This window comes from Trachypithecus francoisi, unplaced genomic scaffold, assembly GCF_009764315.1.
Source record: "Trachypithecus francoisi isolate TF-2019V2 unplaced genomic scaffold, Tfra_2.0 Lachesis_group5, whole genome shotgun sequence".
In the NCBI taxonomy this organism is placed as follows: Eukaryota; Metazoa; Chordata; class Mammalia; order Primates; family Cercopithecidae; genus Trachypithecus; species Trachypithecus francoisi.
Window position 1 is genome coordinate 77,918,712 of NW_022681470.1, and position 14,644 is coordinate 77,933,355.

The following is a 14,644-nucleotide window of genomic DNA, read 5'->3' on the forward strand; positions in this document are numbered from 1 at the left end:
GCGTAGAGGCATTTATAGTATTCTCTGATGGTTGTTTGTATTTCTGTGGGGTCGGTGGTGATATCCCCTTTATCATTTTTTATTGCGTCTATTTGATTCTTCTCTCTTTCTTCTTTATTAGTCTAGCTAGCGGTCTGTCAATTTTGTTGATCTTTTCAAAAAACCAACTCCTGGATTCATTGATTTTTTGGAGGGTTTTTTGTGTCTCTATCTCCTTCAGTTCTGCTCTGATCTTAGTTATTTCTTGCCTTCTGCTAGCTTTTGAATGTGTTTGCTCTTGCCTCTCTAGTTCTTTTAATTGTGATGTTAGAGTGTCATTTTAGATCTCTCCTGCTTTCTCTTGTGGGCATTTAGTGCTATAAATTTCCCTCTACACACTGCTTTAAATGTGTCCCAGAGATTCTGGTATGTTGTATCTTTGTTCTCATTGGTTTCAAAGAACATCTTTATTTCTGCTTTCATTTCGTTATGTACCCAGTAGTCATTCAGGAGCAGGTTGTTCAGTTTCCATGTAGTTGAGCGGTTTTGATTGAGTTTCTTAGTCCTGAGTTCTAGTTTGATTGCACTGTGGTCTGAGAGACAGTTTGTTATAATTTCTGTTCTTGTACATTTGCTGAGGAGTGCTTTACTTCCAATTATGTGGTCAATTTGGAATAAGTGCGATGTGGTGCTGAGAAGAATGTATATTCTGTTGATTTGGGGTGGAGAGTTCTATAGATGTCTATTAGGTCCGCTTGGTGCAGAGATGAGTTCAATTCCTGGATATCCTTGTTAACTTTCTGTCTCGTTGATCTGTCTAATGTTGACAGTGGAGTGTTGAAGTCTCCCATTATTATTGTATGGGAGTCTAAGTCTCTTTGTAGGTCTCTAAGGACTTGCTTTATGAATCTGGGTGCTCCTGTATTGGGTGCATATATATTTAGGATAGTTAGCTCTTCCTGTTGAATTGATCCCTTTACCATGATGTAATGGCCTTCTTTGTCTCTTTTGATCTTTGATGGTTTAAAGTCTGTTTTATCAGAGACTAGGATTGCAACCCCTGCTTTTTTTTGTTCTCCATTTGCTTGGTAGATCTTCCTCCATCCCTTTATTTTGAGCCTATGTATGTCTCTGCATGTGAGATGGGTCTCCTGAATACAGCAGACTGATGGGTCTTGACTCTTGATCCAGTTTGCCAGTCTGTGTCTTTTAATTGGAGCATTTAGTCCATTGACATTTAAGGTTAATATTGTTATGTGTGAACTTGATCCTGTCATTATGATATTAACTGGTTATTTTGCTCGTTAGTTGATGCAGTTTCTTCCTAGCCTCGATGGTCTTTACATTTTGGCATGTTTTTGCAATGGCTGGTACCGGTTGTTCCTTTCCATGTTTAGGGCTTCCTTCAGGGTCTCTTGTAAGGCAGGCCTGGTGGTGACAAAATCTCTAAGCATTTGCTTATCTGTAAAGGATTTTATTTCTCCTTCACTGATGAAGCTTAGTTTGGCTGGATATGAAATTCTGGGTTGAAAATTCTTTTCTTTAAGAACGTTGAATATTGGCCCCCACTCTCTTCTGGCTTGTAGAGTTTCTGCCGAGAGGTCTGCTGTTATTCTGATGGGCTTCCCTTTGTGGGTAACCCGACCTTTCTCTCTGGCTGCCCTTAAGATTTTTTCCTTCATTTCAACTTTGGTGAATCTGGCAATTATGTGTCTTGGAGTTGCTCTTCTGGAGGAGTATCTTTGTGGCGTTCTCTGTATTTCCTGAATTTGAATGTTGGCCTGCCCTACTAGGTTGGGGAAGTTCTCCTGGATGATATCCTGAAGAGTGTTTTCCAACTTGGTTCCATTTTCCCCCTCACTTTCAGGCACCCCAATCAGACGTAGATTTGGTCTTTTTACATAATCCCATACTTCTTGCAGGCTTTGTTCATTTCTTTTTCTTCTTTTTTCTTTTGGTTTCTCTTCTCGCTTCATTTCATTCATTTGATCCTCAATCGCTGATACTCTTTCTTCCAGTTGATCGAGTCGGTTACTGAAGCTTGTGCATTTGTCACGTATTTCTCGTGTCATGGTTTTCATCTCTGTCATTTCGTTTATGATCTTCTCTGCATTAATTAGTCTAGCTGTCAATTCTTCCACTTTTTTTTCAAGATTTTTAGTTTCTTTGCGCTGGGTACGTAATTCCTCCTTTAGCTCTGAGAGGTTTGATGGACTGAAGCCTTCTTCTCTCATCTCGTCAAAGTCATTCTCTGACCAGCTTTGATCCGTTGCTGGCGATGGGCTGCGCTCCTTTGCAGGGGGAGATGCGCTCTTATTTTTTGAATTTCCAGCTTTTCTGCCCTGCTTCTTCCCCATCTTTGTGGTTTTATCTGTCTCTGGACTTTGATGATGGTGACGTACTGATGGGGTTTTGGTATAGGTGTCCTTCCTGTTTGATAGTTTTCCGTCTGACAGTCAGAAGGACTGTCTGTTGGTCTGTTAGAGATTGCTTGAGGTCCACTCCAGACCCTGTTTGCCTGGGTATCAGCAGCAGAGGTTGCCGAAGATAGAATATTGCTGAACAGCGAGTGTACCTGTCTGATTCTTTCTTTGGAAGTTTCCTCTCGGGGTGACGCCACCCTGTGAGGTGTGGGGTATCAGACTGCCCCTAGTGGGGGATGTCTCCCAGCTAGGCTACTCAGGGGTCAGGGACCCACCTGAGCAGGCAGTCTGTCCGTTCTCAGATCTCAACCTCCGCGTTAGGAGATCCACGGCTCTCCCCAAAGCTGTCAGACAGAGTCGTTCGGGTCTGCAGCGGCCCGCTCTTTCCCCTAATGGACTGCAGCTGTGCGCTGTCCGCAGCGGTAGAGTCTACAGAGACAGGCAGGCTTCCTTGAGCTGCTGTGAGCTCCACCCAGTTCGAGCTTCCCAGCGGCTTTGTTTACCTACTTAAGCCTCAGCAATGGCGGGCGCCCCTCCCCCAGCCTCGCTGCTGCCTTGCGGATAGATCGCCGCAGACGGCTGTGTTAGCAGTGAGGGAGGCTCCGTGGGCGTGGGACCCTCCCGGCCAGGTGTGGGATATATTCTCCTGGTGTGCCTGTTTCCTTAAAGCGCAGTATTGGGGTGGGAGTTACCCGATTTTCCAGGTGTTGTGTGTCTCAGTTCCCCTGGCTAGGAAAAGGGATTTCCTTCCCCCTTGCGCTTCCAGGTGAGGCGATGCCTCGCCCTGCTTCAGCTCACGCTGGTCAGGCTGCAGCAGCTGACCCGCACCGATTGTCCGGCACTCCCTAGAGAGATGACCCCAGTACCTCAGTTGAAAATGCAGAAATCACCGGTCTTCTGTGTCGCTCGGGCTGGGAGTTGGAGACTGGAGCTGTTCCTATTCGGCCATCTTGCTCCGCCAATTTCTTCTTTTTTTCATCTCTCCCCCATATCCAGTCGTGTAGATATATGGATATTCATCCTTCGTAATCATGAATTGTGATTATGAAGTTCCATAAAACTGCATGAATCATTAAGTTTTGTTCATTTTTACCTGCAAAATATTGAAAATGTCTTTTGTTTCCCTATTGCCACTGTGTACCTTTAAATTGGGGTGTCATCATATCTCTCCTAGATTTAGCTGAAGCCTCTTACATGATTTATGTGCCTCTAATCTTGAACCCCTCTAACTCACTCCCTACATACTGGCCAGAGAGACTTTTCAAAATCATACCATTGAGAGATAACTATTACATGCTGGTTTTGCCTGAGGGCCTCTTTATACCTGCATTTTCTCTCCTGGTTCTTTGTCTTCCTTCCACTTCCTTTTTGCATGATTAACCCGTATTTATTCTACCTGAATCTAACTTTTTACTTACTTAGTATTCTACTATTTATTCATCTTATTCCACTTGTTGTTATTTTCAAACTTGTAATCTAAATTTGAGAACATCAATAAGGACTTAAATTGATTTGAGGAACTAGAAGTATTTTGTGTCTAGCTCATGTTTGTTATTTTTCTTTTTTGTGCTTCTCATCCATTATCATAACAACAAATGTCCAAAGAACTCCTATTAAAAAGTAATGTGTTAATAAAAGGACAGTTAGATTCCTTTGTTTGTACTGATACGTGTGTGGAGGGGTAGGATTTGTTATGGATTTACTTTATATATGCTTAAAGACTTTTAAGCATCAGCTGAGCTCCTACTTCCGTATGCCTTCCTTACTTTCTCTGCTTGTGCAGCTGTAGAATTGAATCAATAAAGGTGTCAAGGAGTAGACGGCTGGATTGGAGCTTGATCGGTCTGGGAGGGACTGTGTGTACTGTATAACTATCCTTAAGTAGTTCAATATGTTCTCTGAGGGTTTTCTATGTATTCACCTTCCAACCTAGGAAATTCTGCCAACAACAAAATTTTATTTCTACAGATGCTGGTGCCTGACTCTTGCTCAGGCTTCTGTCAGACATAATGTTTGAGAGGGGAGAGGGGAGGAACAGGAAAGGCCTTAGTATTTTGAGAAATTGTGTGGCAACTTTTGCATCTCTGCTTTGCCCATTTTTTTTTCCTCCTGATGTTCACCCACCCCAACACTTTTGCCTTATTGATGAATATCACTAAAGACACATGGTAGAATTATTTGTAGTAGGTCTCTAATTTTATTTAAAGTAGTTGAATAAGGCACTTAAATTACCATTGCCCAAAGTGGTGAAAAGAAATCAAGTTAGTGATACTTTTTTAAGAGTTACATGTCTGCATACTTGTATTTTTTAAATATATGAATTCTCTAGAAAGTTTAATTTAAAAATGTATCATGTGGCTGGGCATGGTGGCTCATGCCTATAATCCCAGCACTTTGGGAAGCTGAGGCAAGCAGATCACTTGAGCCCAGGAGTTCTAGGCTGGGCAATATAGTATGAGACCCTGTCTTTAAAAAAAAAAAAAAATCATGTGATGATGACCTCTGGAAAATCCTCCAATTCAGCACAGCAGTACTATTAGAGATTTTGGTTGTTAGAGATCTGCCCTGGATTTCTTATTTTCTAGTGATTAGCTTTAGGTAGATATTAATAAATGAGGAGAAGGTACCTGGGCAGTCAAGAAATTAGCCTTCAAAAGGTATGTATATGGGAAGTTATTTTTCTAATTAGTGGAATATTGGCAAGTAAAGTTTAAAGATGGAGAAAGTACTTTACAGGACTTGGAAAAAGCAATTAATATATCAGCACCTAGAATGAAAACCTAAAATTCTGAAGTAATAAAAAGTGAACAATCTTTCTAAATTAATACAGAATTATTCAAATAAGTTTCTTCCAGTTCCCCATTGCCTGACCATGAGTATAGTAAATTCTCTACTAGATTGCCTTTTTTTTGGTGGTGGTGGTAAAAAACACCTAACATATATTTACCCTCTTAACAACTTACAAGTGTGTATTACAGCATCGTTAACTATGTGTACATTGTTGTACAACAGATCTCCAGAACTTTTTCATCTTGTGTGACTAAAACTCTGTACTCGTTAAACAAATCCCCATTTCCCCCTCATCAGCCCCAGCAATCACCATTCTATTATACTTTATGTTTCTGTGAGCTTAACTACTTTAGATAATCTGTGTAAATAGAATCATGCAGTATTTGTCTTTCTGTGATTGGCTTATTTCACTTAGCATAATGTCCTCAAGGTTCATCCATATTGTAACATGTAACAAGATTTTTTTTAAGGCTGAATAATATTTCTTTGTATTTATGTACCACATTTTCTTTATCAATTCATTTGTCAATGTACATTTAGGTTACTTCCACATCTTGGCTTTTGTGACTAATGCTGCAGTGCGTATAAGTTTCTGAATATCTCTTTGATATTCTGCTTTCAGGTTTTTTGGATAAATACCCAGAAGTGGGATTACTGGATGATATGGTAGTTCTATTTTTAATTTTTTGAGGAACCTCTGTACTGTTTTCCGTAGCAGCTGCACCATTTTACATTTCTGCCAGCAGTTCACAGGGGTTTCAGTTTCTCCACATGCTCACTAACCCTTGTTGTTTCCTGTTTTTTTGACAGTGGCCATCCTAATGAGTATAGTGGCCATCCTAATAAGTATAAGGTGATAGCTCACTATGGTTTTGAGTTCCCTGATGACTAATGATGTTGAGTATCTTTTCACACAGCAAGCATGCTTTTTGACCACTTATGTATCTTTTTTGGAGAAATATCTATTAATCACTTCGCCCATTTTTTATTGAGGTTATTTGTTTTTATGTTATTGAGTTGCAGGCATTCTTTACATATTCTGAATATTTACTCCTTATCCAGTATATGTTTTGCAAATATTTTTCCCATTCTCTAGCTTGCCCCCCACAAGGTTGCCTTTTAATAGCCCAGGACTGTCTGTTATTGTCACAGCCTTAGCTTAAATCTGACTCTGGTAATTCACATCAACTCCAGCGTGATTCTTACCTAATTCCTAACTCTAGACTTAAATTTTGACTGCCTTCCCTTCCCACATTATCTTAGCTATCTTTATTGATAGCTTTACTGCTAACCCTGATTTTCATTCCCCATGACCACTTCTTTGCTAATATTTTAATAAGTGATGATTTTAAAATAAGGCATATGTTTGGCATAAACCAGGAAAAAATTATAATCTCCATATTAATCTTAAATGTAAAAATTTAAAGCAGAAGTTAAAATCTGCTTTATAAGAAGTAAGTTCTTATGTTAAAATAACCAAATTTGAAAATATTCCCTTTGAAGGAATAAGAGAGGCATGGTATTTTGAATCAATACATTTGGTGAGTGTGTAGGAAGACAGTCATAGTTGTTGTGTGTGTCCCAAAGTCTTAACGCCTCTTTTTGGCCCACTAATTAAACTAGAAATGTCACATGAAACTTGTTGAGTGAACCAGTAATTTTACATTTGTTAAAATAGAGTTATAGTAAGTGGCTGAATGTTCTGATTGACCACACATAATGTAGAGTTTATTTCCTAGCAAATAATGAAAGATCGATGGGTGAATGTTGGTCATGAAGAAGAAGAACTAAAGCCATATACTGAGCCTGATCCAGATTTCAATGACACAAAAAGAATAGGTAAGTATTTAAACATGGTAAGAAGTACTGTCCCTAGGCAGCAAGTAAGAGTCCTTTAGTGTACCAAAATGGTGTTTAAAAGTATAAAAAGGAAGCAATTTTTATTTGAAAAATACTTGCATTATCATTTTAATGATAATACACTAAAAATTATACATTTCAAGTTCCCTAATTTGTTCTCATATATATTATGGTCTAATTCAGTGTTTGACAATGATGATATAAAACTTAATGTAAATAAATTGAATTCTTTACTTTCAGTTATACCCAGCAGGAGAAATGGCTGATACGACTATCAGCACTGATCAGACTGATAAGTATCAGCGAACATAGCATGTATTTCTACCAAAGATATAGAGGCACTGAATTAAGAGTTGAACACTTTGGCTCTCCCTTTCTTTTCCTACTGTCTTAGCAATGTTTATTCTCCCTCCTCACTCGTCCTGCTACTGCCCATACCCAGCCAGAGCTGTCCTTCTAACTTGTTCTCATTTCGCAATCCCTTCCCAAAGCCATCATTTAGTCTCAACTGAGTCATCTCAACTGTGTCCCTGTTTGGCTTGAGGGCAGAGTGGCAGGGGAGAGCATTTTAGGGTATTAGGAACCTGATCAGAAAAACCATGGAAATTCAGATCTCCCAAAGAAGAGTCACCCTACTGCAAATCAGAAAGCAGAAATTGTTAAGAGAGGAAAGAAACCACTTCACAAGTAGCTGAGGATGAATTGAGAGAAAGGGAATTTTGCGTGTAACAAAGACTGACATGGTCTTAGACTGGACAAAGAAAATTAGCTCAGGAATGTATGAGGCAATGAGAAATTAAGTGGGCCCGTTAATATATTACCCATGATGTAGATAATTTCTGCATGTAAAAGTATCATTGTACAATATCTGTGAACATATGATATCCATAGGTTAATAGTCCAGAAGTTTTTTAAACTACACTAAATTTTCAAGACTAAGTTTTCATATTCCAAGTTGGCAGACTTGCCTGTGTTTGTTGATTTATGTAAATAAAACCATTTTCAGAAAATTTCTCTTTTTTAAATTTCTAGACATTATGATCACTATGGGCTTTGCACGAGATGAAATAAATGATGCCTTAATAAATCAGAAGTATGATGAAGTTATGGCTACTTATATTCTTCTAGGTAGAAAACCACCTGAAGTAAGTTTTTCACCTTTTCAAATTACTGTGAATTATTTTTTGAGCTTATATATTAGTAAATATATTCTTTGTAGAATCAAAAATAATATAAAGATCCTACTCTAACATTCTTATTTATTGGAACTCAAAAATCACGATGTTAAATTACAAACTGGTTTTATTTCTGGGTACCAAGAGAGATTTTATGAAAGAATAGGCCTACTGTCTTTCTTAGCTCCAGGAGCCACCATTCACAGCCTGGTCTTTGAGAATGGCCTCCCCCACAGCTTGTGCATCCAAATGTAACAGTCCCACTAAAGGTAATATGGTTATTCCAGGTGTGCGGAAAAGACAGTGACTGAAACGTGAGGAAGTGATAGCATTTAAAATAAAATGTATGTCTTAAAGGATTTGTAAAAGAGGTAACTCTAGGAAAGCTTATTTGATGACATTTTGCCTTATAAAGTGTCAAGTGACTGATGCTTTCAGTTGGGAATTCTCAAGGCCAGGAGAACTATAATAAGGAGATATACTCAGAAAATAACTGTATACAAATGGTGAACTATGTTAGTCAGTTTTGCATTGCTATAAAGAAGTACCTGAGACTGGGTAATTTATAAAGAAAAGAAGCTTATTTGACTCACAGTACTGCAGACTGTACACAAAGCATAGTGTTGGCATCTGCTTCTGATAAGAGCCTCAGGAAGCTTACAGACATGATGGAAGGTAAGGGGTAGCCAGCATGTCACATGGCAAGAGGGAGCAGGTGAGAGAGGTGGGGGAGGTGCCATGCTCTTTTAAATAACCAGATCTAGCGTGAACACATAGAGGGAGAGCTTGTTACCATGAGGACAGCACCAGGCCATTCATGAAGGATCCACCTTCTTGACTCAAATACCTCCCTCTAGGCCCACTTCAACATTGGAGGTCACACTTCAACATGAGATTTGGAGGGGACAGAGCATCCAAACTGTATCATGAAGCATAAAAGCAAATGATTCTTTAGCAAAACAAATATAAAGGCTATACATCGAGAGTCAAGAACAGATTGCAGGACATTAACAATTTATTGGAAATTAGATATCTGTGGGAGGTATTTTAGAGACAAAAAGCTGAAATTTATAATTCCGTAGTAACTGTTAATGGAGCAGTGCATTCCAGCTGGCATATATTGAACCTTTATTGTACCAGAAACGATGCTGGGTACTGTGAATAGAAAGACGAGAAAGTCTCTGCTCTCAAGGAGCCCTTAGTCTAGAGGTGAGGCAAGCAGTTAATAGTATGGTACAGTATGTGTTCTGATTTGGGGGATGCACAGCATACTGTGGGAGCATATAGGTGGACATGTACCTACAGTAGGCTAAGGTCAGACCCACCAAGGCAGGTCTGTGTGACATGTAAGAAGTAGAATTAACAGTAGTACTTGGGGACCAGTTGGAAATAAGAGATAAGAGCCCATGAGATTTCCAATATGGATGACTGTGTAAGCACATTTGCCAAGATAGGAAAGGTACAGATTTCAGAGGGAAGAGAGGAAGTTCAATTTGGGATAAATTTGAGATTCCTGTTAGATGGAGCTGTCTATTAGGCATTTGGATATATAGATCTGAATTAAGGGGAGAGATTTGAATAATTAACAGATTTGGAGTCTTCATTAGAGGGGAACACATTGCACATAGTAATGTGCCAGGGACTGTTCTAAGGACTTTACAAATATTAATTAATCTAATCCTCCCAGTGAACCTACCAGGTGGGTACTATTATAATGGAAGAGAATCTTTAGTGGAGACATTAACAGCTAGAGATGTGGTATCAAAGAAACCAAGTCAAGATAATTTTAAGTGGGAAATAGTGCAAATGGTTATTTCTAAAGGCTTTGAACTGTTTCTGCTTAGATTTTAAAGTACACTCCTGAGGTCTTTAATTTTCCTGTTAATTTAAATATAAAAGAAGCACTAATTTTATAAGTATGTAACCGTACCATGCATGAATTTAAATGAAGTATGAATTGTATCAAATATAAATGGATGAGGCTACTGGTAAGTAGTAAGAGCCTGAACTTTGGAACCAGCTTCACTGGATCTAAGTCCCCCCAACCCCTGGGCTGCCCTGTCCCAGCACAACCACTAACTGTGCAACTAAGGCAATTAATTTTCTGTGCCTCAGTTTTCTTACCTATAAAATGAGAGCAATAATAGTGCTTATCTTTTAGGATCATTGAAAGTGTTAAGTGAATGAGCACTTATAAACTCGGAACAGTTTCTAGTGGATTATTATGTGCTTAAAAACTCGGAGCAGTTTCTAGCGAATTATTATGTGCTCTGCATTAGCTGTTTATCATCATCAGTATTACTCTGCGATTTATCATTAGTATTATCTGTATATGAATTTATATTTCCTCTTGGGATGCCAGTGATTCCATCAAAAGTTTGCTGGCAGCAAGCAACTTGTACGTTACAGAGAGAGGGATAGTGTGTCAACCCGCAGTTTACCATGCTGAGTTCTAAGTAGATATAGTTTCCTGATCAGAAACAGTAAACTGTATTTTTTTTTTTTTTGCAAATGTGGAGAAAACAAAACAAATCTATATGTATGTTTATATGCATACATATGTGTATATACATGTGTGTATATTTAAAATTTTAGATTTTATTTTAAGTTTGAATCTCAATAATGCCCCTTAACTTTTTTAACCTCAGTTTTTCGATCTGTGAAGTGTAGGTTAATACATCATAGGTTTGTTGTGATGATTAAATAAAGTAACATATAGAAAGAGCTTAGCACAGTGCCTAGTCTATAATAACCATTCAATAATTGGTAGCTGTTATTTGGTATTTTGACTAAACTAAGGATTTGTACAAGATAATAGAAGATTATGAGTAGTCACTAAAGCATATTCTATCCAGTTCACTCCTTTTCCTGCTTGCCAACTTAAAGTTCTAGGCCCAATACTACACTGTTTTTTCAGCTTAGATTACTTCTTATATAGCTTCAAATCATTTAGAAAATCAAAAGTGCAGTATTTGTGCAAACTTTTTTTTTTTTTTTTTTGCTTTAAAATCCTTGTGGTTTTTCTTCTCATAGTTTGAAGGTGGTGAATCATTATCCAGTGGAAACTTGTGTCAGAGGTCCCGGCCCAGTAGTGACTTAAACAACAGCACTCTTCAGTCCCCTGCGCACCTGAAGGTCCAGAGAAGTATCTCAGCAAATCAGAAGCAGCGGCGTTTCAGTGATCATGGTAGGGGAAAAAGTCAAATAAGTGAAACAACACACGGGTTCTACCCAAACTTGTGTTTTTAAAGCATTGTACATTCACGTCTCTATGTGCTTGTGTCATCTAGTTCTCACAGACTTATATTACTGAATTATAAATATAATCCCTTTTACAGGGACTGACCTGATTTTTGAAATCAAAATTTAATCTTCATTCAGAGTTCAAAGCATGCAAATGTGGATAATTTTAATACAGAGTTTTTGTTTGTGAGCAGAAAATAGATCAGTTGTTTTTCAGCTCATTATGCTATTTTTTTTTAAATTATAGCTGGTCCATCCATTCCTCCTGCTGTATCATATACCAAAAGAGCTCAGGCTAACAGTGTGGAAAGTGAACAGAAAGAAGAGTGGGACAAAGATGTGGCTCGAAAACTTGGCAGCACAACAGTTGGATCAAAAAGCGAGATGACTGCAAGCCCTCTTGTAGGGCCAGAGAGGAAAAAATCTTCAACTATTCCAAGTGTGAGTAAATACTCTGGTATATTGCAATTTGTTGTAATAACTTGTTTCAGGGTTATGTGTAAAATTTTTATCTTTCATTTTTTTAATGATTGAAAATTTTAAAGGGAATTATACTTTAAAGAACATGTAAAAGGGACCACACTTCTCATAAATGCAAGTTAAAAACAACAAAAAAGGATTCTTTTTTGCGTGTATAACACTTAACACAAAATGGTACATTAAACTTTCCCACTTCATTTTCCTTTTTATAATGTTTATTTAATATCATATTGGCACATTTCATTTTTATTTACAAATAAGCCATTTAATGAAGGCAGACTCAGGTAATAATTAATTTATAAAGTTGCCTCACATTATTCACTTAAAAACAGCAAACCATAGAAATTATATAATGGGAACTAGAAGAGGGTTTGAGATGTTCTCCCATAAGGCAGCAGGGAAGAATAGAGATAGAACATATAAAAGAAAACTAAGATATATGAAAGGTAGAAATAGAGTTGGTAACATTCAGATAATAGGTGTTTTGAAAGGAAAGGGAGCAAGATGAAGGAAGAGAAATAGTTAAAGAAATAATAACAAAAAATAAAGAGGGAAGATTTCATTTTGAAAGGACCCAGAGTCGCAAGTAGAAGCCAGAAAGAAAACCTATTCTTGGACTCTTAAAGTGGAATTTATAGATACCGAAAACACGGTGAAGAATATTTTAAAGATTCCAGAGTCAGAGCACAGACAACCTTAAAACAAACAAGATTCTGTAGTCTCAGCTACTCAGGAGGCTGAGGCGGGAGAATAGCATGAACCTGGGAGGTGGAGCTTGCAGTGAGCTGAGATCATGCCACGGCACTCCAGCCTGGGCAACAGAGCGAGACTCTGTTTCAAAAAATTAAAAAAAAAAAAAAACAAGGAACAAGATTAAGATTGACCTTAGGTTTCTCAACAGCAACATGGATACAATAAGGTAAAAGGGAAAATATTTTTAAAGTATTGAAATAAAAGCATATTGAGCCTAGAAATTTTATCTAGCCGTGTTGACATTTAAATATGAAGGTACAAAAACCATGCATGTTCTTTGGCATAAAATGTCTCAACTGTTTGACTATACAGTGACCATTTGAAAACACCTTAGTTGGAGGAAGTATTCTTACAGGAAGAGAAATGAATCTAGAATGTTGCAGTAAAATATATAGGAGTTGAAAGTCATCAACTTACTAAAGTATTGTATGTAGTAACATAAGCAAAAAGAGGAAAATAATGAAAATTCAGAATCAAAACTCTGGATAGTATCCAGGGCATAAGGATAAACATGGAGATAACTACTTTAAGAATTGATGGATATAACCACTTAGCTTCCACCTGATCTGTTTAGAAATGATTGAACTATAATGGGACTTATATTTGCCTTAGAGGACAGTTTCCAGTGTAATCACCCTGCATAGCAGAAAGAAATAATTGGTCCTGTAGTTTCTACCACTTAATATTAACCTGTCATTTGACTGAACTGAGTCTTATTTTCCCATGAACATACTCAGCTTTGTCTATTTCCATGCCTGTCTTTATGTAGTGCCCTTGCCTAAACATTCCCCTTACATTATGAAAATTCTATTTCCATAGATCATTTCAAGTCTTGTCTCCTGGATAGAATCTTTTATGGCTGAATACTCCAAAACTCATCAGATTTTTCAATTGCTTATCCTGTCATTTAGCTCTTAGCTGTTTATATGCTGTCTTGTTTCATTCACTGTTGTTTTCCCATGTAAACCTTATCTCCCTAAATTTATAATCTGTTGTATATTGACACAGTAGCTTTCTCAGAGTCATTAGTGCTGAAGCATGTAGTGTGTATTCAAAGCATATTAATTAAGGAAGGCATAAAAATTAAGGGATTAGTTTAAATTCAAATTTATTATGCCCTACTTACTTATCGTTTTTTTAAAAAACATAAGCTAAAAGATTTTGATAGAGAAATTCTGTTCTTAGCCACATAATACTATAATATATTGTTATTTACTGTTTTAATTTTGGTAGTTTGAGAAACCAAAGTAATGTATTTTGTTTAATTTTAGTATTTCATGAGTTTCTAAAGTAAAATTAATCATCTCTTCTTCCCTATCCATTTCCTTTTAGTCTGAACTCCTAATATAACTAGTGTTAATCATTTAGGATGAATTCTTCTATAGGTTTTCCTTCGTTAAAGAAAACAGGCCAGGTGCAGTGGCTCATGACTATAATACCAGCACTTTGGTAGGCCGTGGAGGAAGGCTTGCTTGAGACCAGGAGTTTGAGACCAGCCTGGGCAACCTAGTGCAACTTGATTTCTGCAAAATATTTTTAAATTAGCCTGGTGTAGTATTGCATGCCTGTAGTTCCAGCTACTTGGAAGGCTGAGGAGGGAGGATGACTTGAGCCCTGGAGTTTGAGGCTGCAATGAGCTATGAGCTATGGTTATACCACTGTGCTCCAGCCTGGATGACAGAGTGAGAGACCCTGTCAAAAAATTAAAAATAAATAAGTGAATGAATATGTACATAGAGAATTATTTTATTTTACTTTTTCATAAAAATGAGATCATACTATGTAACATTTTAATTTTTTTCACTTATAATAGTTTGGGGTTCCTTCTAGATCAGAACATCAAGATCTTTTTAATAGATGCGTATTATTTCATTAGTATTAACAGATAGATATATCATAATTTATTCAACCTTTCTTTTGGTGAAGTGTTCAGAGCTTTTC

The 14,644-nt window shown here is 37.5% G+C and overlaps 1 protein-coding gene across 4 annotated transcripts in view; it reads left to right on the forward strand.

The window, feature by feature from the left end:
• Window positions 1-14,644, forward strand: part of MARK1 (microtubule affinity regulating kinase 1) — a 149,331-nt gene that overhangs the window by 109,870 nt on the left and 24,817 nt on the right. For all 4 annotated transcript variants that reach the window (XM_033196858.1, XM_033196857.1, XM_033196860.1 and 1 more), the window contains exons 10-13: window positions 6,932-7,031; window positions 8,085-8,197; window positions 11,261-11,414; window positions 11,718-11,911. In XM_033196858.1, the coding sequence (XP_033052749.1) occupies window positions 6,932-7,031; window positions 8,085-8,197; window positions 11,261-11,414; window positions 11,718-11,911 (561 nt within the window). The remainder of the gene's footprint in view (window positions 1-6,931; window positions 7,032-8,084; window positions 8,198-11,260; window positions 11,415-11,717; window positions 11,912-14,644) is intronic.